This window comes from Hypanus sabinus, chromosome 20, assembly GCF_030144855.1.
Source record: "Hypanus sabinus isolate sHypSab1 chromosome 20, sHypSab1.hap1, whole genome shotgun sequence".
Taxonomy (NCBI): Eukaryota; Metazoa; Chordata; class Chondrichthyes; order Myliobatiformes; family Dasyatidae; genus Hypanus; species Hypanus sabinus.
The window spans coordinates 31,230,421-31,257,935 of NC_082725.1; the positions used below are offsets into that span (position 1 = coordinate 31,230,421).

The 27,515-nt window shown below is 40.0% G+C and overlaps 1 protein-coding gene across 1 annotated transcript in view; it reads right to left on the reverse strand.

Annotated features, from left to right (window-relative positions):
• Positions 1 to 1,286: 1,286 nt before the first annotated feature.
• glb1 (galactosidase, beta 1) overlaps positions 1,287 to 27,515 on the reverse strand; it is a 75,653-nt gene continuing 49,424 nt past the window's right edge. The window contains exons 15-16 of the mRNA XM_059945282.1: positions 19,349 to 19,585; positions 1,287 to 2,088 (exon numbers count right to left, since the gene is read on the reverse strand). Of these exons, the coding sequence (XP_059801265.1) occupies positions 1,825 to 2,088; positions 19,349 to 19,585 (501 nt within the window). The 3' untranslated portion in view covers positions 1,287 to 1,824. The remainder of the gene's footprint in view (positions 2,089 to 19,348; positions 19,586 to 27,515) is intronic.

The following is a 27,515-nucleotide window of genomic DNA, read 5'->3' on the forward strand; positions in this document are numbered from 1 at the left end:
GATCTGGAGGAACATTGTTTCATTTGGTGATATACATATATACCATTGAAAGACAATAAACTTGTTGCAAATGGCTACTACTACATCATATTAGAGACAGGGGTGTGAATAGGAGGGGTGGCAGTGGTAGATACCACCAAGAGCAATCATGAACAAGGATAGGTGGTGCCATTTGCTTTATTTTTACTGTTTTGGATGTATGTAGTATAAATGAATAACATCCCCCTAATTGCACTTCCCATGTCTTTCTCTTTAGTAAACAGGAAGAATGAACTTGGAAAATACGTTTTACCAATCTAAATAACCCTCTTCCTGGGTCAAACTCCTGAATCTCTCGCCTAACCTAATTGTGGGCATCCCACATCTAAAGGATTGCAATTTAATATGACAGCTCATCACCACCTTCTCAAGGGCATTTATGGATGGGCAACTAAATGCTGGCTCAGTCTATATCTTTTATTATTGGTTTATTTTAAATCACATATCAAAATACAGTGTAAAGCTTTTAATATATAAAGGAACACACTATTGGCAGGAGATATCCGGAACAGCAAAAAGCAAACGTTGATGTCAGACAAAGCTTTCACTTTGCAAATGGCTTCTTTGGGGGCTACTGCTGTGTTGGACAATACTGCCTCACCATGAAGATTTATGTCTCATGTTGAGGCAATCTGTACAGAATCAATGCTTACCACTGTCAATGGCAGGCAGGTTTTCTTTGTTTTGGGGAGAGGGGGCAATGGGATGCAACCATTTGCAGTTGTGTGGGGCAAAAACCTTATAGGGCTTCAGGATTCACTGCCAGAGGACCAGTCACCATATATGGAAGGGCAGTACAGTCCCAGCAATGAGGATTCCAGTATGATTCAAGGGCCACAAGATACAAATAGAGCTGCTCTGTGAAGACCCGGCCTTTTATCACCACTATTCCATTGTGTACCATTTGACATATTGTAATATCTGCAAGGTTAACCTGGACCCAATATATTGAATCTATTTGTTTTAAGTATTTTCAATCTCTTTTCATCAGTGCCTCACCCTTTGAACAGTGCCTATATAGTTTTGTTTAACTAATCTGGTGCTTTACCTAAGTGGCTTCCCTAGGGAAGAAACAGGAAGGAGAATAGAAGCTGTGTCACTGCCTCTGAGAAGAATTTACACCAGTTCGTCTATCTTAAGGTTTCAGTTCATTCACTCTTTTTTTTTAAATCTGCTCAAAGTTATGTTATGCAGTTCAGCAGCAAGACTACAGACGATAATAAAGGAAGCTTTTGGAAAAAGAAAAATCACCTACAATTTTTTATTCAGTTTGATATTCAAAAAAAAGCTAATAAATAAAAAGAGAAGATTCATATAAATCAGCATTTATGCATAAAACATACAAGTTTGATCATAGTCAGGATTTTTTTAAATTTACAATCATTAATAAAACTGAATTTCTCCCAAGACTGCATTAAATCAAATATCGATAAATACTAATTGAATCAGTATATGAGTGACTGTGATCACCATAAATCAAATTTCCTTTCCCAAGAATTTTGCTTCCCCAAGTTTAGCTTTCCTCCAGCAAAAGCTTGCACAATCTCACTGATACTGTCACCAATTTCAAAGAGGGAAAGATTTTTGACTTTAAGACACATTTATTTCTTGACTTTTCCTTAAATTCAAATCCAAAGCTGGCTTTGTGCTTGCAAGGTTGGTTATTTACCACCAACTTGAACTTGCAAAGCTGAAAGCAGTTGCAGTTAGGAATCATCATGTTTACTGTGCTCCTCACTGACTGACCCTTCACTTTAGAATATTTAATGTAGTTAAATGTGTAATTCAAGTATGCTTGGAATGTTTCCGGAAAAGGTCACTGTCTGTGTTGGTATAAGCTGTGGTACCATTCAAGACAGGTGTGTCCACAAATTCCACAGCACAAAACATTCCGCGCTCTTCAATGCAAGGTGCCATCTCCAGCTCCAACACGGTGATGTTATTAACTGCAGATGTGCTCAGAATATAAGCAGGAACGTACAGAGTGACTTGAGGCCCTCTAGCTGGCCAGTAGCGACCCAAGTTGAAACCGTTGATCCACACTTGACCCTGTAGAAAGAGGGAAAAGAAATTACTACAGAATTCACAATCAGCAACCTCACAATTCTAACAAAGAGAGGATCCTCAGTAGGTTTTCATCCAGCTGTTAATTACAGATTGCATATCAACTCCCTATTAAAAATGACACTGTCACACTTCATTGGGGACAGTTCATAATGTCTGTCCTGGCCAGCTTGTATCATATTTCTTGCACTTAATTTGAACAAGCTCCAAACTTTCCATTTAAGAATATTAACTTGATGGTTACACTTAGGCTATACATGATTCAGTGATGAATAATATTCTTGCCTCCTGAACCAGAAGTTGTAGGCTTGAGTTCCTCTCTGTCAGCCTGTAAATCAAATACTTCACAAGGAGCTAAAAGGATATTGCCCTTTTGAAGGTATCAAGCTTCAGATATGACAGCATCCTTCTGCCTTCTTATGTGAAAGAAATAGATAAAAAGCATGGCACCACATGTATGGGTGGGGAATTCTCCCAGTAGCTTAGATAACATCTGTCCCTTCATTAGTGCAATGCAGTGCCTGATCTTTTATCCTAGTGTAGCTAAGAGAAAATTCTGTGCTACATTTGAGAACACCTCAACAACACTGCACTTAAACACTTCACTGCAATCATGAAGAATCACTAGTGCGAGTTCTTTCTATGTTAACATTTCCTGTTGTGACATTACTGTGGTGGAAACAGAATTTTGCATTTTTTCCAACTATTACTGCAGGCTTGCATCAAACTGAACCTTCGGATGACATTAAGTTTACAGAGGGAGAAAAATGGCCAAAACACAAAGTAATCAGCATATGATCAGGTCAGAAGGGAACTGGACATTACTTTGTAGATGTAAACTGGTATACACAAAAATCGTAGGTTACTGTGTGTTCAAGTGCATCAGTATGCTTTACAAAAGACAGCTACCACCTCAGACCTTGAACAGAGATGGAACAGCGAATAGTGGCTTTGAAATGGAATCTTTGAAAGGGACCAAAGTTAGCATCTTCAGACTTTATAATAGTTTGTTGGAGGGAATTTCTACTCATGCAATACTGAAAGGCAGATCAGCAACATGAAAGGTTGAAGGGGGTTAAGATGGCTGGTGTGGAGACAGAGCTGGATGCTATCAACATACAGACAGAAATGGTGCAGTTTTGGATGATGTCAGCAAGCGGCAGCATGTAAATGACAATCACAACATTGTGAGGAATAGGGCCTTGGGAGGCCATACTCTTGGTATTAGTGGACAAAAATGGTACCCTAAGAGGATAATGATGATGGCACTGTGGGAGGTACAGGAGCCTTGGGTCCCACATCACCAGGTTCAAGAACAGTTGTTACCCCTCGACCATCAGGCTATTGAACCAAGGAGGAAACTTCACACATCCCAACAATGAAACTGATTCTACAACCTATGGAGTCACTTTAAAGAACTCTACAATTCATTTTCTCATTATTTATTACTAATGTATTTATTATTTGTTTTCTTTGTATTTGGACTATTTGTTGCTTTTTGCACGTTGATTGTGCAGTTTTTCATTGATTCTATTGTGTTCCTTTGTATTTGCCTTGAATGCCTGCAAGAAAATAAATCTCAGGGTAGTATATCTTGACATATATGTACTTAGATAAAAAATTACTTTGAGCTTATATTGGGTTGATCACATCAATAGTTGTAAAGAGGACAAAGAAGATAAGCAGTGATAGGCTATCATACCACAAACACAAAAGTACATGAATTATGTGGTAGCTTCTACTTTGCAAAAGGACCACTCGACAATTTCACGGCCAAAAGAACATCTTTATCTGGAACGGCAAATGATATTTACAATACAGAGGCTTTCAGGTACCTCGTGCGGCATGGGTGGTGGAACTACATTAAATGCACACCGTAAGTAAAAACCCCCTGAAGCAGCCCCTTGTTACCAACAGCTTCCCGATTAGTAATAACTTACTTTTAATAATACTCACATTACAACAAAGCACATGGTGCAGGAGTTCAGAAAAGACAGGCACTGAGCTACTGCCAAGGTGAACTGAAGGGCTTCTGCCAAAGATTGATTAAGTTAATAACAATTGCATTATGTCTACAATGTCACTTCGTAGAAAATTCAATGTTACCTTTAAGCAAATTTAACTCATTTATAGAAAAGGGCAGGAATTTCCCCCCACCCGACTCATTTGTCTAAACCATAAAAGGTGAAAATGAGTAAGCTGGTCTGTGGCCTTTTCTTAAAACTTTCTAGGTACTTAATGTGATCGCATGGCAATCTTACTCAGACAAGGTCTCATTACAAGATATTGGATTTTTATTAAAACCCAGGCTGCTGGAGGAACTCAGAAAGTAAAGCAGAACCTGTAGAGGCAAAAGTACAAGCATCTTAACAGCTTTCTGGTGCCTGCTGTATGTGGACTCCCAACTACACAAAACTCTTTGAAGGATAGAAACAGGCTTATTACCTGCAATGCTGCAACTGATGTATTTGTATCTCCTTCACTGCATTTGGAAATTCCAAAGGAAAAGAAATATAACAAGAAATATTTACTGCAACGATGAGTTCACTCTCAGGTTGGTGGAGCAACACCTCATATATTGTCTGGGTATGATGGCATGAACATTGATTTCACTAACTTTTGGTATTTTCTACTCCCTTTCCCCGTCTCTCTTTTTCCATTCCAGCTCCCCTCTTAACCCTATCTTCAGCTCACCTGCTTATTACTTCTCCTCTGGTGTCTCCCAATTCCCCCTTCCCATTCTGCGATAACCCACTTTCCTCTCCAATTGGAAATTTCATCAGCCCTTTACTTCCACACATCACCTCCCAGCTTCTCACTTCGTTTCCCCCTCCCCCACACACCTACCTTTGCCCCCACTTGGCTTCACCTATCATTTGCCAGCTTGTACTCCTTCTTTGCCCCCACCACCACCCCCACCTTCTTATTCTAGCTTCTTCCTCTTTCTTTCCAGTCCTGATGAAGGGGTCTAGCCTAAAAGATTGACTATTTATTCCTCACCATAATGCAACCTAACCAGCTGAGTTTCCCCAGCATTTTGTGTGTGTTACTCTAAATTTCCAACACCTGCTGAATCTCTAGCATTAAAGAAATATCTAATGTTTCATTTTCTGAAAACTAGTCTGCACTCTAATGACTGTATTACCTTTAGGGTTACTGTCTGCTCTTATATGGTGCTTTGACTGTACCAAAAATAACATCAGTGAGCCAGCTTTGGCAAGTAAGTGTGCAGGATTACCTACTCGTGTTAATAATGTGATAGGCATCACTGTACCTACTCACAAACTGCAAAAATGTCACTTGAAAAGAATTCATTTTTCACAATTCAGTACAAATAAAGTTGTCTGCTTTACCACTGCTGATTCAATTGTCAAATGAACCAGACTGTACTATGTATAAATGATTGCCTTAAGTAGTGCTACTGACTTTAGTCCCAGAGGTGATGCACCATCAATAACTCACACTGAGACGTAGGCGAGATATCGGCTTTTATTGACTGGAAGAAGGAACCAGGAGTGAGTGTCTATCATACAAGGTCTTGGAGACTGAGGCCGAGCTTCAGGCCGCAGGTCTCCTTTATACAGGGGCCTGTGGGAGGAGCCACAGGAGCAGTCAGCAGGGGCGTGTCCCGACAGGCACATAGTTCACCACAAGAGGTGTGGACCTTTTCTCCAGGGAGTGCTAATCAACCTCAAGTCCATAGGACATGGCTAGACCATATGGCAAAATGTATGTTTTTAAACCATTAGTACTACCTTATTGCAGCTTTAAAGGTTGCAGAACATCCTGTTATTCTATATTCTCAGGCTGTCTTGCTTTTGCCATAAGAATACTTCAAATACTGAGAGGATAGAAGTTAATACAAACAATTGATCAACTAAATCATGACTAAAGAACCAACACCTGTTATGATGATCATTTGATCACTGGAATACTGTAAAAGTTAACCTGGTTCATTACTGTGCTTCATGAAAGGAAATTTACCATCAGACTCAATTTGGTTCCAGACCTACCAACATTATTGACTTTTAACCACTCACTGAAATGACCCAATAACAGCACAAAATGCTGGCAGAACTCAGCAGGCCAGACAGCATCTATGGGAGGAGGTAGTGACGACGTTTCGGGCCGAAACCCTTCATCAGGAATGAAGTAATATTTTGTGTTACTATTGTGTTTTGTGTATTGTGTTTTGCATTTTGTGTTTTTATTTATTTCCAGCATCTGCAGATTCACTCGTGTTGCCACTGAAATGACCCAGCAGGCTGTTCGGTTCTGGGCCACTTAAGGGCAAACAAGTAATAATTGCTCTTTAGTCACAATCACGTCATCAACAAATATAAAACAATACACTGAATGTGTTAGTTTGCACCAATTCATCAACATCATTTCCCTGGATTTCATTGCCCCACATTTAACTATAATTTTTATAAAATGACCTCAAAATCTTTTATATCTATCTTTGAAAAGCTAATACTCTACCATTGTTGCCATGGTTTGACACTTCACCATGGAAAATAAACTAGCCAGCATGGCACTTCTTTTAAATTACAATAACATTCTCCAGGTACTGATTCAATAGCTTATTTATTTTTGATAAATTTGCAGCACTAAAATAATTTGTTAACTTGTTAACAAATTTGTTAACTTCGTTAAATTTGCAGCACTAAAAACTTTGTTAACTTTATAAGATATTTTTGTAACCTCTTTGTTACAGAATTCTGGAATATCAGGTCTCTCAGCTTTGGCAGCATCACATTAAATCATTCATCTTAACAGCAAAAATGATTAAGGTAAGATAGAACAGAAGTGTTCAAAATTATGGCATGCTGAGGTACCTCAGAAAAAGAGAAACTTCTTCCACCATCTAGAGCCCCTGGTAGCCAGCAGATGACAAATTTAAGATGATTGGCAGATAGCTTGGAAGAAAGCAAAAGGATTCTGTCTTGCAGTGATGTGGAATACATTACCTAGGAAGGTTTCATAAAGGAACTGCCTACTCTTTTAAGATTTTTACAGACAGAGGTAAAAGAATTAAAAATTGCGATTACATAGGTCAGAAATTTCAAAATGAGTGGTTGGATTATCCTCCTTACATGAATATCTTCTGCAGCTTTCTAAAGACCATGATATTATTCAATTTAACCCATCATTTATGGACACAATATGCTATTTGGGCTCTAACTGAAAAATAGATACACTTAAATTTAAGTTTTTATTCCTTTCCATAGTGTTACTCTAGATTTGCAGCATCTGCAGAATCTCCTGTCCTTATTAACGAGCGGAACTCATAAATAAGGTAAAATCAGATTAATTGAGAGTGTAAGTATAAAGCTCTATCATACCCGAATTTGCTAAATTCCAAATATGAATATAATCCCAACTGTCCTCTATGAGTTTGTGCTAATGTTATATCATATTCAAACAAATACACCTGAATATCAACTTAGTTGTGAGAGCATTTGACAGTCATTTTTTCTGCCACATGCTGTGTGCAACGACATGACCACATTGTCATTCTCCAGTTTTCAGCCAACAAATAAACCATAAACTTTGCACAGAAAATGACAGCAGGTTCAGTAAGGACACATTGCAAAATATCCTTTATTTTGGATTCCTTTATATATTTTTTAACTTTGTTATTTTTTTGCAAGGTTTTGAAATAAGAAATACTGTATGAGATAAGGACATATGTTAGCTGGCAAAATATAATACTTGCAACCACTGAATTCTAATTTCTCAATGACAGTAAATAGATTAAACTTACTTATCAAGGTCAGAAAGAGCAGAGATATTTGTACTTTTATAAGCCCCTGTTAAACCACTCCAATACAAATAGCCCTAAAATGCAAATATCTATACCATTCAGGCACTGACTGGTGGCTTGCTAATCATCTTATAAAGTAGTTAGCTGGCTCTAGATCCATAATTAAGTGAACAACTAGGATAGCAGATTCTTGGCAGATGGTCCAATTGTAGTACCACATTTTTCACATTTATTTATTTAAGGTTGAATTTAAATACTGTCCTCCAGACTATTAATCCAGACCATTAATCCAGACCTCCAAATATAAACCCAATCATTTAACACAAGTCAATTGTACTCTGCTTTTTACTGTGAGGAACTTGGAATTGTGTGCTTTCACAAAACAAAGTGATGTATTTTCCATTTATACAGTACATTCTCAATTATATCAACATCATTCCTTATTAAGAGACAACTGCAAAGCCAATCAAAAATCAAACCAAATTTTGTAGATATCATAGCTACTGTAAATTAACCAATTAGTTAACACACTTATTCTGCATTTAAGTCATGAGTTAGATGATTACTAATAATGAAAATAAAATAGTGAGCATTACCTTACAATGTGAATGTACCCTTATGGTATTACAATGCAAGAGCTGAAACACGAAAATTGAAGGTGCCACTTTGCAGAGTTTACATGCAAGCAAAACATTCTTGGGTTCTGGTGGTCAGATAGTGTCAGATTTATTTCCAAGTATTGGGAAAAAATATCACAAGCTTTCCGTTAAAATAAAGTAATTTTAACCATATATTTACATATGGTCTAGACTGCAGGCATTTTGCTAACAACGGATTTACAGAGTACATCTTAATTGAACACGTACGATGAAGCTATGAAAGTGAGGTGGGTTTTACAAAACATGTTCAGAAGGGGTGAGAGTGAAATTTGAATCGTTGACAGCACAGGAAGAGGCTGTTGTTTTTAAATCATAGATGTTCGCTCTTTGTTTAAGCATTTCAGAAGTACTCTTGCTATTTCACTAAGCTTTTCATCATCTTTTACTTCCAATATCAATCCATTTCTTCCCTCTGCCACAAGCATTCTTTTGTAGTACACAATTCTGAGCTCCAACAACTCTCTGCAATTTTTTAAAAAATAAATTAAGCTCTCTATTCACTTTCTGGGACAACTTAAGGTTTATTATGGTTCAATACTAACTCCACAGGAGGGAAATATCTTAAACTTGTGACAAAAGCATCCTTCTGCCCTAAGAATTCTGAACAATCTAGGAACACTACCTCACTATACTTCTTTTGTGCTATTTATTGTAATTTCAGTCATTCTTACGTCTTGTACTGTATTGCTGCCGCAAAACAATAAATTTCATGACATACGTCAGCAAAGTCACATGCAATTTTTATTAAGCACAATTATGAAACCTATGTGTTATTGCTGAAAATACTAGTCAATACCATAGAGCAAATGTTTTGTTTTAAATCTCTGCTTTAATGCAGATAGCTCCTGGTGCTCAGTTCTGCTGCCTCCTTCATCAACCTTCAGTCGGTGATATCTTCTTGCAAGAAGTGAAGAAGAGCAAGGGTTTTCAGTTACTCCCCAGGGAACATAAATCCTAGGATATCATTTCAAACCTGTTTAAGGGAATACTGAATTATTGTATGTCTTCTGTCAACTGAGACATTAAACACAGGCCCTTTTAAATGTTCAGAGGAAAACATGCATCCCATTTTGAAGAGCAGGAAGGATCATCTGGCCAACATTAAGCTAAATATTAAAAAAACATTTGCTCCATGGTATCTAACATATTGACTAGTATTTTCAGCAATAGCACATCGGTTTCATAATTGTTTATCCTGGACATAAACAGCTTGCAACACTCTGAAATTAAGCATTTGTTGGCACAGGGCCTCAACTCATTGAAATTCAGAAGAATGAGGGGAACCAATCAAATACTGATAGGTCTCGATAGAATGGATGTGGACAGGATGTTTCCTCTGGTGGTGAAGTCTAAGACCAGAGGACACAGCCTCAGAATAGAGGGAAGTCCGTTTAGAATGGAGATGAGGAGAGATTTCTTTTGCCAGAGACTGGTGAATCTCTGGAATTTGTTGTTGCCTAAGGCAGCTGTGGAGGCCAAGACATTGGATATATTCAAGACTAAGGCTGATAAATTTTTGATTAGTCAAGGCATGAAAGGATACAGGGAGAAGGCAGGACATTGGAGCTGAGAGGAAAAATGGATTAGACAAAATGAAAGAGTGAAGCAGACTTAATGGGCCAAGAGCTCTAATTCTGCTCTTATATTTTATGGTCATGGTCTTATGGAAATTAAGAAAGACAGAACTACAATAAGTCTCTTTTGTTCTTTTGAATCCCTAACAAAACGGCACTGAAAACATGTCCCATGCTTGTAGCCAATTCTATTTCTTCTAGAGCCTGTTGAAATTAGCATTGCTAGCATGGACATATAGCTGTGGATTGAAACTAAAATAAGACCTGGAAATATGGATTTCACTTATAAGACCGTAAGACATAGGTGCAGAAGAGCGCTGTTCAGCCCATTGAGTCTGCTCCGCCATACAATCATCCAATTCTTCCAGTCATCCCCACTCATACCTTGCTTTCATCCCATACCCTTTGATGCCCTGGCTAATCAAGAACCTACCTATCGCTGCCTTAAATGCGCCCAGTGACTTGGGCTCCATAGCTGCTCATGGCAACAAATTCCACAGATTTACCACCCTCTGATTAAAGTAATTTCTCCACATCTCTGTTCTAAATGGACGTTCTTCAATCCTAAAGTCATGCCCTCTTGTCCTAGACTCCCCTACCATGGGAAATAACTTTGCCATATCTAATCTGTTCAGGCCTTTTAACATTTGGAATGTTTCTATGAGATCCTCCCTCATTCTCATGAACACCAGGGAATGCAGCACAACAGCTGCCAGACATTCCTCATATGGTAACCCTGTCATTCCTAGAATCATTCTCGTGGGTCTTCCCTGAACACTCTCCAATATCAGTATATCCTTTCTAAAATAAGGAGCCCAAACCACACACAATACTCCAAGTATGGTCTCACGAGTGCCTTATACAGCTGCAACATTACACCGCTGTTCTTATATTCTATACCTTTTGAAATGAATGCCAACATTGCATTCGCCTTCTTCACCACCAACTCAACCTGGAGGTTAACCTTAAGGGTATCCTGCACAAGGACTCCCAATTTCCTTTGCAGTTCTGCATTTTGAGTTCTCTCCCCAACTAAATAATAGCCTGCCTGTTTATTTCTTCTACCAAAGTGCATGACCATACACTTTACAACATTGTATTTCATTTGCCATTTCTTTGCCCATTCCCCTGAGCTAAGTCTCTCTGCAAGCTCTCTGTTTCCTCAACACTACCCATTCCTCAACTTATCCTTGTATCATCGGCAAATTTAGCCACAAATCCATTAATCCCATAATCCAAACCAATGACATACATTGGAAAAAGCAGTGGTCCCAACACCGACCCCTGTAAAACTCCACTGGTAACCGGTAGCCAGTCAGAATAGGATCCCTTTATTCCTACTCTCTGCTTTCTGCCAATCAATCAATGTTCCACCCATGCTAGTAACTCCCCTGTAATTCCATGGGCTCTTATCTTGCTAAGCAGCCTCGGGTGCAGCACCCAAGTACACCACATCTACTGCATCTCCTTTGTCTACCGTGCTCAAAATTTTCTCAAAAAATTGCAGGAGGTTTGTCAGGCATGATTTTCCTTTTCCTATCTTGTCATGTGCCTCCTGGTATTCCATAATCTCATCCCTAACTATCGATTCCAACAACTTTCCAACCACTGATGACAGGCTAGCAGGTCTATAGTTCCCTTTCTGCTGCCGTCCACCCTTCTTAAATAGTGGAGTAACATTTGCAATTGTCCAGTCATCCAGTACAATACCAGAATCTTACCAATTCTTGAAAGGTCATTGTCAATATCTCCACAGCTTCTTCCTTCAGAACCCAAGGGTGCATTCCATCAGGTCCAAGAGATTTATCCACACTCAGACCATTAAATTTCCTGAGCACCTTCTCAGTTGTAATTTTCACTTCACTTCCCTGACACTCCTGAATGTCTGTTATACTGCAGATGTCTTCCACTGTGAAGATTGATGCAAAATATGCATTCAGTTCCTCTGCCATCTCTGTGCCTCTCATTACAATATCTCCAGCATCATTTTGTATTGGTCCTATATCTATCCTGAACTCTCTTTTACCCTTTATATACTCAAAAAAACTTAGAGTATCTTCTTTGATATTAGTTGCCAGTTTCCTTTCATAATTCACCTTTTCCTTCATAATGACCCTCTTAGTTTCCTTCTGCAAGTTTTTAAAAGCTTCCCAATCCTCTATCTTCCCACTAGCTTTGGCTTCCTTGTATACCCTCTCTCTTGGTGTTACTTTGGCTCTGACTTCACTTGTCAACGACGGTAATATACAACTATTCGAAAATTTCTTCTTATTTGGAATATATCTGTCTTACACTTCCCTCATTTTTCACAGAAACTCCAACCACTGCTGCTTTGCTGTCCTTCCTGCTACTGTCCCTTTCCAGTCAACCTTGGCCAGTTCCCCTTTCATGCCATTGTAATTTCCTTTATTCCACTGAAATACTGACACATTGGAATTTAGTTTTTCCTTCTCAAATTTCAAAGTGAACTTGATCATACTGTGATCACTGTTCCCTAAGGGTTCCTTAACCTTAAGCTCCCATATCACCTCCAGATTATTATATAACACCCAATCCAGCACAGCTGATCCTCTACAGGGCTCAACAACAAGCTGTTCTAAAAAGCCATCACTTAGACATTCTACAAATTCTCTCTCCTGACGTCCAGTACTGGCCTGGTTTTCCCAGTCCACTTTCATGTTGAAATCCCCAACGACTACTATGACATTGCCCTTCTGACACGCCTTTTCTATCTCCTGCTGTAATTTGTAATCCACATCGCAGCTGCTGTTTGGAGGCCTGTATACAACTGCCATTAGGGTTCTTTTACCCTTGCCATGTCTTAGCTCAACCCATAGAGATTCTAAGCCTTCCGATCCTATGTCATTCCTTTCTAATGATTTAATATGATTTCTTATACACAGAGCCACACCACCCCCTCTGCCTACTAACCTATCTTTCCGATACACCGTATATCCTTGGACATTCAACTCCCAATGCCAGCCATCCTTGTGCCAAGTTTCAGAGATGGCCACAATGTCATACTTGCCAATCTGTAGCTGAATTTCAAGATCACTTCTTGACCCAAGCCATGCAAACAGCATTGGCATTTGGCATCCTCCTGGGTTGCTGCAGAGTATGGTACTGTCGTTTCCCACTCCCGTCCTCCCCTTGTCAAGTAAGTGCAAGCACATGTGCTTAGAAGTTCGACATCAGCAGCTGTGGTGTGTTGTTCTGTCTACTAGCAAAAAAGACATTCTTGAAATTAGCCAAAAATGAGTTTAATGAAGTGCTGGCTTGTCTTTCATCATCATTAAGGCAGGACCTGCAATGTTTCAAGTTCAAGTTTATTATCATGAGTGTGAGTGAGAGTGTGTGCGAGAGTGTGTGAGTGCGAGTACGTGTGTGTGTGTGTGTGTGTGTGTGTGTGTGTGTGTGTGTGTGTGTGTGTGTGTGTGTGTGTGTGTGTGTGTGTGTGTTCGCGTGCGCACGCACATACACAACCAAATAAAACATTACTCCGGTCTACAATACACCAACAAAACACATCACACACAGCACACAAAACAAAATATAACCATAAATAGGTTAATAAAATATAACTGAACAATGCCTGTATTGCACAGCATAGGTAAACAGTAAACAGCTCATTGTCCTAGTGACAAGCCCTCGATGCTGGCAGGGTATTCATTAGTCTCACAGCCTGAGGGAAGAAGCTGTTACCCAGTCTGGCAGTTCTCATCCTGATGCTCCTGTACCTCCTTCCTAATGGTAGTGAGTCAAAGAGACTGTGCAATAGGTGGTAGGGATCCTCAACAATACTTCAGGCCCTTTGTCTACAAGACTCTTGGTAAATGTCACAAATAGGGGAGAGGGAGATCCCGGTGATCCACTTAGCAGATTGTACTGTCCTCTGTAGGGTCTTGCATTCTGATGTCTTACAGCTTCCGGTGCACACAATGATGCAAGCCAGAAAGTATGTTCTCAATGGTGCTCCTGCAGAAAGGTATGAGAATGAGGGCAGGGAGCTCCACATGCCTCAAACTTCTCAGAACATGCAAAACCTGCTTGCCTCCTTGATTATTGAGGAGGTGTTGAGAGTCCAGGCTAGATTGCCCATTAAGAGAACAAAAAGGAATTTTATGCTCTTTACTCTCTCTACAGCAGAGCCATTGATGTGCAATAGAGTGTGGTCAACCTGCACTGCGCCTTCCTGAAGTCCACAATCATGACTCTTGTCTTGTCCACGATCAGACTCAAGTTGTTCTTCTCACGCCATCTGACAAGCCTCTCTACCTCCTCTCTGTATGCTGACTCATTGTTGCTGATGAGGTCAACCACTGGTTCATCTTCAGTGAACTTGTTACATTTTGAGCTGGATCTGGCAGCGCAGTCATGAGTCAGCAGTGTGAACAGCAGCAGGCTGAGCACATGGCCCTGGTGAGCACCAGTGCTCAGCTTGATGGAGCTTGAGATGTTGCTGCCGACTTGGACTGAATGGGGTCTTCCTGTTAAGAAGACCTAGATCCAGTTCCAGGGAGGGGTATTGAGTTCCAATGAGGACAGATTAAGGACCAGACTCTGGGGGATGGTCGTGTTAAATACTGAGCTGAAATCAACGAACGACATCCTGGGATATGAGACATCATTTTCTAGGTGGGACAAGATGGAGTGAAGGGCCGAGGCTATGGCATCATCAGTGGACAACTGGTAAGTGAACTGGAAAGGGTCCAATGCAACTGTAAGGTGGGATTTTAAACAATACATTACCAGCCGCTCAAAGCATTTCATAAATTTTGAAGTCAGGGCCAATGCCCGGTAATTGTTCTCAGCCAGTTATTGTAGCTCTCTTGGGCACTGGAAAGATGAAGGCTGCCTTGAAACCTGCAGTGAACTGCCTCAAAGAGATATTAAGGATGTCTGTTAAGACCTTTGTTAGCTGGGCTGCACAATTCCTCAGCGCCTGATCAGGTATGTTGTCTGGCCCTGCAGTTTTGTGGCTGTGGCCAGACTGCATACCTGTTCCTCAGGGGTAATTGGGGCCTTTCCTTGATGTCACAAAGACAGCATTCCAAACCCTAAGCAATGCATGAACCTCTGCAGTCAGCCATGGTTTCTGGTTTGCCCTGGCAGTGTAGGATTTAATTGCAGTAACATTCTCAATGCACAGCTCAGTTGTCGCACACAGTCTTGTGAGCATAATCCCCACAACAAACAGTGAAGCACAAGATAGTGTAAATGGGAGAGGCAGGGGTAAAAACTTCATGATTAATCCTGTATGACTGAAAAGTGTTCATTACATTACGAGATGTGGGGCAGGCGAATCAAGAAGAATTCCCATCAGGAGAGTTTGGGAGAGGTGGCTGAGGTACTATCTCACCACAGTGACAAATCCGAAATCAAACAGCAGTGGTGCAAATCTAAGATAAAACAGCTGGCAAAATTCAGCAGATCAGGCAGTATCTGTGGACAGAATCTTTGCTGAGCTCACAATGTAGACATTTGCTATTAGCGCAAGACCTAGTCTAACTTAGGTACAGTAATAAGGAGGTTAACCTTTGAGACAAAATCACAAACCCATAAGGGGGATACAAATGTAAAAACTTATAGAAGTCAAGAAATAGCATGAAGGCTTTTCCAACCATTACCATAAAAATCGCTGAACAGAAACCTTCCTATACAATAAGTTTTCTGCTGCATTTACCCAATACAAAGCCACACTTAAAAAAATTAAAATGAAGTTTCCATAAAATGAAATGTAAATTTTTTAAAACCTGGAAGGTTTTTGGATTTATGTAATTCTGCAAGGTTCTGTCTATAGTATCATATCTGGCAATTCAAAGAAAAAGACGTCTACTCAAGGAATTGCAACAATATAACTTAAACGTACATAATTTCAAGAAAAACTTTCCCCCAAATGCTGCAGTACTAAAAACATGCTTTATCAACTAAATCTATCTCAACATTTGATAGCACAATGCTGATAACATCTGTAGGTTTACAGCCCACTGTAAAAGGTACAAAAGTTATTTACGTTCATCTTTTACCTGGTATGAAGTTGTCGCTTTGAGTCAAAACTTTCTGTTATTTGTACTTAATGTTAACAGGATTGTCTCATTCTAACCGGCTGACAAAAAAACCTTGCTATCCACTTTTTTTTAAAAGGAAGCCTTACAAATTCTACAACCCTAGAAGCTGCAATTAAGTATGAAATAACAGGACATGTCAAACTTATCAACAGGTTTAGACAAAGTCAACATAGATTTCTAAAATGGTGCTGTACAAACCAGATCTGTTGAGGTTGTACCTGATGGAATAAGTAAGGGAGAGTCAACTTACACAGTGAACTTGGACTTTTAGATAGCTTTTGTAAAGTCTCTCAGAGAAGTCAGTGTACAAAATTAAAGCACATGCCACTGGAAGTAATACATTAGCTTGGAGTGAAAACTGCTTTGACAGACAGTTAGAATAATTGGGTTTCTTTCAGGATAGTAGGCAGTGACCAAGTAAAGTACTGCAGGGGGTAGTGCTTTACCATCTGCTGTTCTAATTAGAAGCCAATACTCCGGATGAGGAGATGGTACTTACTACTTCAAAGTTTGCCAGTGATATTAAACAGTATGGGATTATGAGCAGTGAGGAGGACACGAAGAGGATTCAAGGCAACTTAAGACAGTTTGAGCAAGTTAGTAAACATATAGCAAATGGAACATAACACGATAAATGCAGAGTTGACCATTTCAATAATTAAATATCAAAGCAGTGTAGTATCTAGTGTTAGATTGAGAAGTGTTGATGTACAGATAGACTTGAGTGTTCATGTGCACCAGTTATCTCAACAAGCATGCAGCTGGTCTTGGGGATTGGTGTGGTTAGAGATGTGGCCATTGTCAAGTACTGATGTGATTAGGAAACAATTATTCAGTGCCTTGATGAGATCAAACCCACATATTTCTAGTCAGAGAAAGATAAACTTATTATCATGCTCACCAGATTGACCTCTGGGACGGCCGGGCAGCCTAGTGAGGAGAGTTTGCCCTAAAATGTTACTCTTTTCCACAAATGCTGCCTGGCCTGCTGAGTTCCTCCAGCATTTTGTGTGTGTTGCTTTGGGCTTTCTCGTGTTAGAGATTAAGTTGGCTGGTTTTGCATTCACCACAGTTTAGAAGAATGAGAAAGCATCAAAATGAAACCTGATGGAGCTAAACAGACTGGGTGTGGAGAATGCATTTCTGCTGCCGAAGCTGTCAAGACTAAGAACCCCTCTGCAAGTAATCAATGACTGTTACAGAGGAAAATACTATTCACAAGTAAGTGTAAATGCATAAAAATCACTAGCAATGAGGACTGTAGAGGACAAGTTGGTGAGTATTCTTGAGGAGGAGGTAGAATTCTATACACACCATACGCCAAGCAGTATAGGAAGAGAATGGGAATATGACATTCAGATGAGCGAACAGTCATGATGTTATATGCCTCCTTCAGCTCTTTTTTCTGTTTTTAAGTTAGAATTAATTAATTATGGAAAGCAGAGTGCAGGTACACACCATTAGTGGTTATCAGCATTTGTCTTATTATTGTTAGAATATAAGAAAAAGAGCATATGACTCTTTAAACTTATCCTTAAGTTCATAAATTAACAGTGTGTAGCACTACTTTATTTCTGGAATAAAATTAGTCAGCCTGAGATGCATGGAAAATTAATTAAGGAAATGTCCTTTTGGGAAGAGGTTGAGTAAAACTGGCTTTCACCTGTAGAAAAAAGAACAAAATGTGATTGCTTTAGGACAAGAGATTCTTGGAAGGTTTGACATGGATGGAATAGTCCTAGTTACTACCCGATTCACAGATACCATTAAAGGAGGCTGATTTCACTCAGCCTTTCCTCAAAGGGCAGCCCCTTCATATCGCCAATCAATTTTGAAAATATGTACTGCTTTGATTCTAACATAAGTATGTACTTCCTGAGAAGTGGAGAGAAAAACAAAGCACTCCAAATGATAACTCATTAAAGTCCTTACATTCTTAGCAATACTTCCCCATTTTTGTTTTCCAAATATCTTTACAATAAAACATAATATACTGTGTCGCAATTGCTGAAAGCTTATTTAGTGTCTCACAAACAGACGTAACAAGACATAACCCAAACCAAAGTTTACTTGTTTTCCACCACTGTAAAATTATTCTCTTTTCCTAATCTTCATACTAATTACATAACCTCGCATTGTACTCATCTACCACCTCCTTAACTTGTCTTTCTGACCTTGTATGCTTCATGTACCCTCTTCACTTAGCACTTCCTCTTCGAGCTTTCATTCCACAACAAACCTGGGCACATTACACCCTGTAATTTGAACTGCATCATAAATGCAAATCATGGGTACTTAATTGGACAGATTAACAGATGGGACAGACGTTGTACTGCATGAAATTATATACTCTACTTGTTTTCATTCTTTAATAGTTAAAGCTTACTCCATGTTCAATTATTTTGCTGAGGTTTAATTAAAATGAAAGAGAAGGCCTCCCTTTTCAAAACAAGGGGCTTCACCACCAACACTGCCCTCACCCGCATTTCTTCTATTTCACACACATCTGCTCTTATCCCATCCTCCTGCCACCATATCAGGGACAGGGTTCCTCTTCTCCTCACCTACTAACCCACTAGCCTCTGTGTCCAGCACATAATTCTCTGAAACTTCCACCATCTCCATTGGGAACCACCCCCCAGTAAGGCATCTTTCCCTACCCCTCACTTTCTGCTTTTTGCAAGGATCATTCTCTGCACGACTCCCTTATCCATTCGTCCCTGAGGTTGGCAGAACAACAACTTACATCCTGCCTAGGTAGCCTCCAACCAGATGGCATGAACATCAATTTCTCGAACTTCTGGTGATGCTCCTTCACCATTCCGCATCCCCTTTTCCTTCACTTACCTTATCTCCTTACCCGCCCATCGCCTCCCTCTGGTGCTCCTCCCCTTTTTCTTTCTTCCATGACCTTCTGTCTCTTTCACCAGTTTACTTCCCAGATATTTCCTTCATCCCTCCCACTTCAAGTTTCACCTATCACCTTGTGGTTCTCCTTCTTCTCCCCCCACCTTTTTCCCTCCAGTCCTACTGAAGGGTTTTGGCCCGAAACGTCAACTGTACTCTTTTCCTAAGTGCTGCCCAGCCTGCTGAGTTCCTCCAGCAGTTGGCGTGTGTTGCTCAGATTTCCAGTATCTGCAGATTTTCTCTTGTTTTTAAATCAAATCTTCTACCCACCTTAGTCCATCCTGGAAATTTAAGGAAAGTATCTTGAGGTAGGTCAGGAATGCCACTTGGAATCACAAAGGAACCCAAGTAAAAGGACGGCCCATTCACATTGGTTGTAGAAGTTAGCCCTGGAAGCTTCTGCTGCTTATCCAAGAGGCCATTCGATATGGCTTCATCAATATTTAATGAGTAGATAGTCCAGTCAGTCAGGATTGTTGAAGCCAGAGTAAGATTTGTCACCAGCCCCTGTGAAGTTTGAAAATGAGACAATAGGTAAACCAGCCATCATGGCTGATGCTTTTTGCTATGTCACCAAAGTACCAGGCAAACTAAAACAAAATAAATCAAAGAAATGACCATCTTACAATTAATACACTTAAGAGCAAGAATAAGAGAAAATAACATAATTTGAAGATTGGGACATCTCCAGGATCTGATTTTTACCATCCCAACCCACTGAGGAAATTACAGAAGCTTTAGTCACAATACAAATTTCAAGTTGTATATGGATACATGCTTTGATAATAAATGAACCTTTGACACTCTTCCAAATTCTGATAGATTATCACTCCCGGAATTGTCCTGCTGAAATTGAAAATTGTTTAACCACATTATTTAAGAAGGCTTGAAGGAGAAACTGGGAAATGAGATCAAATTTTATCATTAGGTTAACTGAATTCTTATTTCAGAGAGAGTAAGGACCTAGAAAATAATGAACAATAAGGAAAGAAATAGAGTAATCAATGAGAGTCAGATTGGATTCTGAACAGCAAATCAAAACTATTTTTTTTCAGATACTGAATTCCACAAGTCATTCATAAAATGTTCACAAGTGAGACAGTTAACATAAAAGAAATGCACTGAGGATTAGAAACACCTTATTGAAATGCATAGGAAAAAGAGTAGGAGATCAGAGTCAAAAAATAGGGATGAATGACTCCAGTTGCCAGAAACTGGTACCAAGGCAGCAGCTTTCCAAGATACTCATTGATAGCTCAAACAATGAATACGAGAGACATATATTCTGTTAGTTATCCTTACATTGTAAGGAAATGGGTAGATGTGAGCAGAAAGTTGCAATGTAATATTTGTTGGCAAGCAAGTAAGCAAAGCAGCAACAGAAGGAATTCTGTGGTGAAGGCACCTGGGTATCTTCGGATCTTCAATGCATCTTTTCAAAGTAGTGTGAAGTTTATAATTAAGAACAAGGAGCATAGAACAAGTATAGCACAGGAACAGCCCCTTTGGACCACAATTCTGTGCTGCTCCAATTAAGTAATCAAATGGCTAACTAATGTCTTCTGCCTACACAATGTCCATATCCTTCCAGTTTCCTCACATTCACGTGTCTGTCTATGGAACATAGAAATGTAGAGGAGCATGGATTATTTGGGATCCGATGCAGGGTGTTGACCCAAAACATTGACTATTCTCTCCACTTAACCCCCTCCCCACTGGATCAATGAATAACAAACTGTGCAAATACAAATACAAATATAAATAAATAGCAATAAATAATAAGAGCATGAAATAACAAGATAAAGAGTCCTTAAAGTGAGACCATCAGTTGTGGGAACACCAGAAACAGAATGAGTGCAGTTACCCCACTTTGTGCAAGAGCCTGATGGTTGTGAGGTTGAAATTTTTCTTGAACCTGATGGTGTGAATCCTGAGGCACTTGTACCTTCTACCTGATGGCAACAGCAAGAAAAGAGCTTGGCCTGGACGGTGAGAATCTTTGAAGATGGGTGCTGCTTTTTTACAGCTACATTTCATGTAGATGTGCTCAATGGTTTGACCAGCCTACACCCACCCAGATAGTCCCAATATCTGACTGAACCCCAACGCTCCATGTACCGACCCAACTGCTTCCAAAATGATCAGAATCAAGTTTAATATCACTGGCGTATGTTGTGAAATTTGTTGATTTGCAGCAGCAGTACAGTGCAATACACAGTAAAAAAATATATAAATTTACAGTAAGAACTATACCCACATACGCACAGACATACACTGTATATATATCTATAAAATAAATAAGTAGTGCAAAAGAGAGGGGATGAAAGTGAGATAGTGTATATGGATTCATTGCCAAATCAGAAATCTGGTGGCAGAGGAGAAGAAACTGCTCCTAAAATGCTGAGTGTGTTTTCAGGCTCCTATACTTCCTCCCTGATGGTAGCAATGAGAAGGGGGCATGTCCTGGGTGAAGGTAGTCCTTAATGATTCTAATGTGCCTCTCTCAACTACTTCCACCTCACTATGAAGAACATCCTTAGAAGGCTGTGCCTCAAGAAAGCACCATCCACCATTAAGGAACCTCACCATCTGGGACGTGCTCTCTTCTCATTACTACCATCACAGAAGGAGGGTACACGAGCTAGAGGATGCACACTCAATGCTTTAAGAACAGCTCTTTTCCCTCTGCCATTAGATTTCTGAACAGTCCATGAATGTATGAACACTCCCTCACTCTTTTTACACTATTAATTTTATGTCTTACTATAAATTATAGCGATCTTTAACATATCGCATTGTACTACTGGCACAAAGCAATAAATTTCATGACATACAGTATGTCAGTGATAATAAACCTGGTTGTGATTCCTCAGGCAGTTCAACACACACACACACACACACACACACACACACACACACACACACACACACACACACACACACATACACACACACACACACACACACCCCCCCCCCCATTTAAACCTTTCCCCTCTCAGCCTAAAAACATGCCACCGACTTTTGTACTCCCCTACCTATTGCCCCATACATATCTCTATGCAAAATAAATATCTATATTAACGTGGTGGATTTCAACCAAACAGCTTGAGCACTACGGAAAACACATTGAGGGAAATATTGTTTATTCTTGGTTTACTTAGACATACTGCCTAAACAACAAGAGGTGATTTAGAGAAGATTATGTGCTAATTCAGTGTTTACAATAGGTCATCATCAAAACTGTTTGCAAATTCTCTCTCTACATTAGATTTTGAACTCTACCAGTTTCCATTCACCGTGACGTGTTGGCAGACTTTTTCCTATATATCTGGTGAGGAGTTTGATGGTACTACCAGAAACTGAATCACAGCTCAACTGCATGATTTCCAACACACTGTGGATTGTTCTGAGGAATCTAGACTCTCTAGTCCTCTTCCTCAGTCATCTCCTGATCTGACTGAAAATGAGGATTAACTCAAATCTGATTTCTCTGACAGAATAACCGGCGTTAGATAGGGTGAAGAATAATTTTATTCTTTTGGAACTATTCCAATCAACTAGTGTCTTGACTGCCCCTATCAACTGGACGTTATACTCCTGAACACCAATTTCAGAGAAGAGAATGCGAATGTCACAAGAGAATGCGGATGCTGACACATGGAGCAACAATCTGCTGGAGCAATTCAGTGGCTCATACAGCATCTGTGGGAGAAGTGGGATGCCGGCTTTGGGACATCAGAGTAGTATGGGGACCTTAAATTTCTACATTTTCTCCTGATCCTCTGCCACAATTCTAGCAAGGTGTGCAAATTTGCATCATTGAAAAACAGAATAACTATGCTGTAACATCGTAATTGTTTCCCAATTTGAATTAACTGACTGAATTTTACGAGCAATGTTTTTACAATAAATTCAAAATGTTCAAGTTTTGGTGGAAAAAAATGGATCAGAGATGCAGATAAGGGTTGGTCTGACCTAATTTAGACAAGTTATACTAAATTTCTCAGTTTTAACATAATACCTTATTTGTTTCAAATAAAAAACAAAATGTTGGAAAAAGTTAGCATGCCAAGTACCTCTACTTCAGTGATGAGAAAAAGTTAACATTTCAGGTCAATGGCCTCCATCATAACTAAGAGATTCTGGAGATAAAGCACTGATGAATCAGGTGAGGCTGCTTGGTCATTCATTTACAACGTTTGCATAATTGTATGCTTTCAACTGGAAACATTAATTCTTTTCCTCCTTTCACAGATGCTGTCTGACCTAACAGGTTTCATTTCAAACTCCCAGTGTCTATAATCTTTCCTTTTCCATTTGGTGGGACATAAACCTGTTCCTGTTGTTTCCTGTACACCAAGGTTCAAGATAGCATAGAGCAGAGGTAACTTGCTTCTCATAAATTACTATCTGCAATTGGCAATAACATGTTTCTGGATAATTTGAGGTTATCCCAATTGCACATGTTCTTTTCTTTACATAATACTGTTTTTCAATATACTGGTTGACCTCTCACACACTAAAGATGAACTTTTGGTCCCCTAATCTACCTCAAAGTGGCCTTTGCATTTAATTTGTTTAACAACAATGCACTTTTTCTGTAGCTGCTACACTATATTCTGTATTCCGCATTCTGTTTTCATTTTACTCCCTCAATGTACTTATGTAGTGTTATTGAATTATATAGTACAGAAACAGGCCCTTTAGCCCAACTGGTCCCTGCCAACCACAGCATCCCAACTGCATCCCCTCCCTATAATTGTGGCCTTTTAGTCCAGACAGCATCCTTGTAAATCTCTTCTGCATCTTCTCCAGCTTGACAGTGTCTACCTTATAAAAGAGCAACCAAAACACAAAAATACTCCAAATGCTATCTCACTAATGACTAAATAACTGCAACACAAAGCCCCTATTCCTAAATTTGATGCCTTATTACTGAAGGCCAGAATGCTAACCACACTCTTCACCATCCTGTCTACCTGTGTAGCCACTTACAGCAAATCTCCACTCCCAGATCCCTCTGTTCCACCACACTCATCAGTGCCATGCCAATCACTGCCTAGGCCCCACCCTGGTTTGAATGTCCAAAATGCATCACTACACATTCTCTAAGTTTGTCTTTCCACAGCCCATCTCCCCAGTTGATCAAGATCTCTTTTCAATTCATTGCAACCTGCTTCACTATCAATAGCTCTCTTAATTTAGAATTAACAACAAACTTGCTAATCATGCCATTCACATTTACATCCAAATCATTTACGTAAATAATGAATAACAGAGGTCCCAACACTGACGAATGGCACATAACACAGCTTCCAAGTTATAGAATTGACCTTTAACCATCACCAACGGCTTCCTACATTGAGTCAATTCTGAATACATCTCAGTAGCTCCTCTGAATCGCATGCAACCTAATCTTCCAAATCAGTACACCATGTGGGACTTTGTCAATGTCCACACAGACTTCACCCATTGCCTTAGTTACCTTTTTGAAAGCTCCAAAAGGTTCATCTGACATGACATCCCAGGCAAAAATAAAAAACTTGCCAACTATTCCTGATCAGGCCTCAACTATCCAAACAATGGTAGATCTTGTCCAGCAGAATTCCATCCAGTACTTCCCTCTGTCTGAAGTCAGACTTATTGAACTGCCAGACTCAACAGACACTGTTCGATCTGCTGATATATTCAGCTTTTCCTGTTTTCATTTCAAATTTATACCATCAACCCTGGGGATTTGTACACCTAAAAGAAGACCATAAGACAAAGGAGCAGAAGTCAGCCATTCAGCCGATCGAGTCTGCTCTGCCATTTCATTGAAGACAGTACTTCAAGGCTCCAAATACCTCCTTCCTCATATGCTCCAAGACCACACTATTCATAACCATCATTCCTTTAGCATCTGTCTATGGGATGATTTTCACTCATCTTGGTGTATGTGGCAATAATGAACCAATATCGATGTTAAGCAATGCTAATCAGTGCTATTTTAGTGCATATTCCAGAGGCGAGAGCCCCAAATGCAAACAAAGGGATTGTGATGCACCTATTGTCCTTTAACATCTTTAACATCTGCCAGACAATGCTGAAGATGTTCTATGAGTCTGTGGTGGCCAGTGCTATCATGTTTGCTGTTGTGTGCTGGGGCAGCAGACTGAGGGTAGCAGACACCAGCAGAATCAACAAACTCAATCGTAAGGCCAGTGATGTTGTGGGGGTGGAACTGGACTCTCTGACAGTGGTGTCTGAAAAGAGGATGCTGCCCAAGTTGCATGCCATCTTGGACAATGTCTCCCATCCACTCCAAAATGTACTGGTTAGGCACAGGAGTACATTCAGCCAGAGACTCATTCCACCGAGATGCAACACTGTGCGTCATAGGAAATCATTCCTGCCTGTGGCCGTAAAACTTTACAACTCCTCCCTCGGACTGTCAGACACCCTGAGCCAATAGACTGGTCCTGGACTTATTTCCACTTGGAATAATTTACTTAATATTATTTAATTATTTATGGTATTATACTGCTATATTTCTACACTATTCTTGGTTGGTGTGACTGTAACAAAACCCAATTTCCCTCCGGATCAATAAAGTATGTCTGTCTGTCTACTGATTGGCTGCACATAATCACCTCAGAATAATATGTGTGCTGGCAACACACGGAAACTGAACTCCTTTCGGACTCAGGCTGAACTACAGAGTATGGGGAGGAGGTCTGGCCCCTGTACAAGTGGCACGCAGAGCCACCAGTACATGGACACTCCCTGGTATGTGAACCAGATCCCCAGCTATAGGGAAGCAGCCCCATTACCTTGTGGACAGCCTTGGGAAAGATGACAGCTATGGGAATAAAACCAGTTAACAAATCCGGAGCAGAGCACCTAATACGGCTGGAATCATTCCGGCAGCTCGTGCTGCCAAGCTGGTGCCAAAAGTATTGCTTCATAAGCTTTCCTTTGGACTACACTGGTGAGGCCGAGAGGGGGATCTTGACAACTGGGCTTCTCAGGATCTCCATATCTTCTGCCCAGGCTGGTGATAATGATCACCATCACCCTTTGTCCTTCGTGACAGACAGATGCCAATCAACAACCATTTTTGTTTTAGCAATTTTCTGCAAAAGCAGTGTGTCCTGCCAGTAAGAATGTTTTGGCTTTGGCTAAAGATAAGGAGCCAAGTTGTCCAACTTAGCGATATTGTGTCAGCCAATCTGGATTGCCTTGATACATGAAACTTAAGAGACTACTAGACAGGTATATGGAAGAATTTAAGGTGGGGGGGTTATATGGGATGCAGGGACACAATATTGTGGGCCGACGGGCCTCTACTATGCTGTACTATTCAATGTTGTAACTTTCTGCCCAGTGGGATATCATGGAACATTCAAGAGGGCTGGCAGGGCTCAGATATCTGGAGGACAGTAGCTTGGGGTGGGGTCTTTTGGCAGGAGCTGCAGAGCCGGGCAAGAGGCAAGGTGCAGAATGCCGCTCAAAGGAGAGATCCCATTGTAAAAGGGGCTTTTGCAGACAAATGGTTCTAAGGGGGAAGTGCCAATGCTCCTGAGTTAGCCTGGTTGCTCAAGATGGTTTTCAAGGGAAGTTTGAACAGTGACTGGTGTCTTTTACATAGTGCATGGGTTCAGCGCGAGCGTAAAGTGATGAACCCTATGACTAGAAATAAGCTCCAATGCTGTACGTGCACATTGCACTGGTTTAGCTGTAATGGGCCACTATCATTTTTTTACTTTTCCAGTTAGTTAATAAATTTGAAAAATTAGTAAATATACTTTCTTCATAATTTTATGCTGATGTACAATCTGTCATTTCTTGGCAATCAGTAATTGTGTGCAAGCAGCATTTACACAGCATTTGTTACGATCAATGTTCCTTAATCAGAACATCCTAACTTTCCTGTTTAGTTGAACTCCAAATCATACCAACCCTAGATGTACATTGATTCTGAAAGGTGGCCTTTCCTAATGCCAAAGAGAAATATAGATTCTTCCAATTACAAAGATAAGCTACTCTCATTCACCACCACTCCTGCAGCCCAGTTTTCACTGAAACCCTGACAACAGCCCAGAGAAATCAGTGTACCTCTCCTGGTGTCTATGGGGATTAAGAGCCCAGCAAAATAAACTATCGTCTTCATGGTTTCAGCCAGAGCTACAGTAATCATTAATCATTTTAAACGAATTTTTAGTGTAGCTCACTAATACAAAACCATGTACAGATCTCTTCTGTCAGTTCTGCTTTAACACACATGACTAGCAAAAAGCATGGATGAATTGCAGAACATGTCATTCTAGCTAGAGATGTCATTAAAAATTGTGAGCTTCACAGAACTCTTGATTTCATGGAATAAACTGGAATTTTAAAGGAAATAGACAAGATTTTTTTTTTGAAACAGCTCCATTGCTACTGCATACCAAGAAAA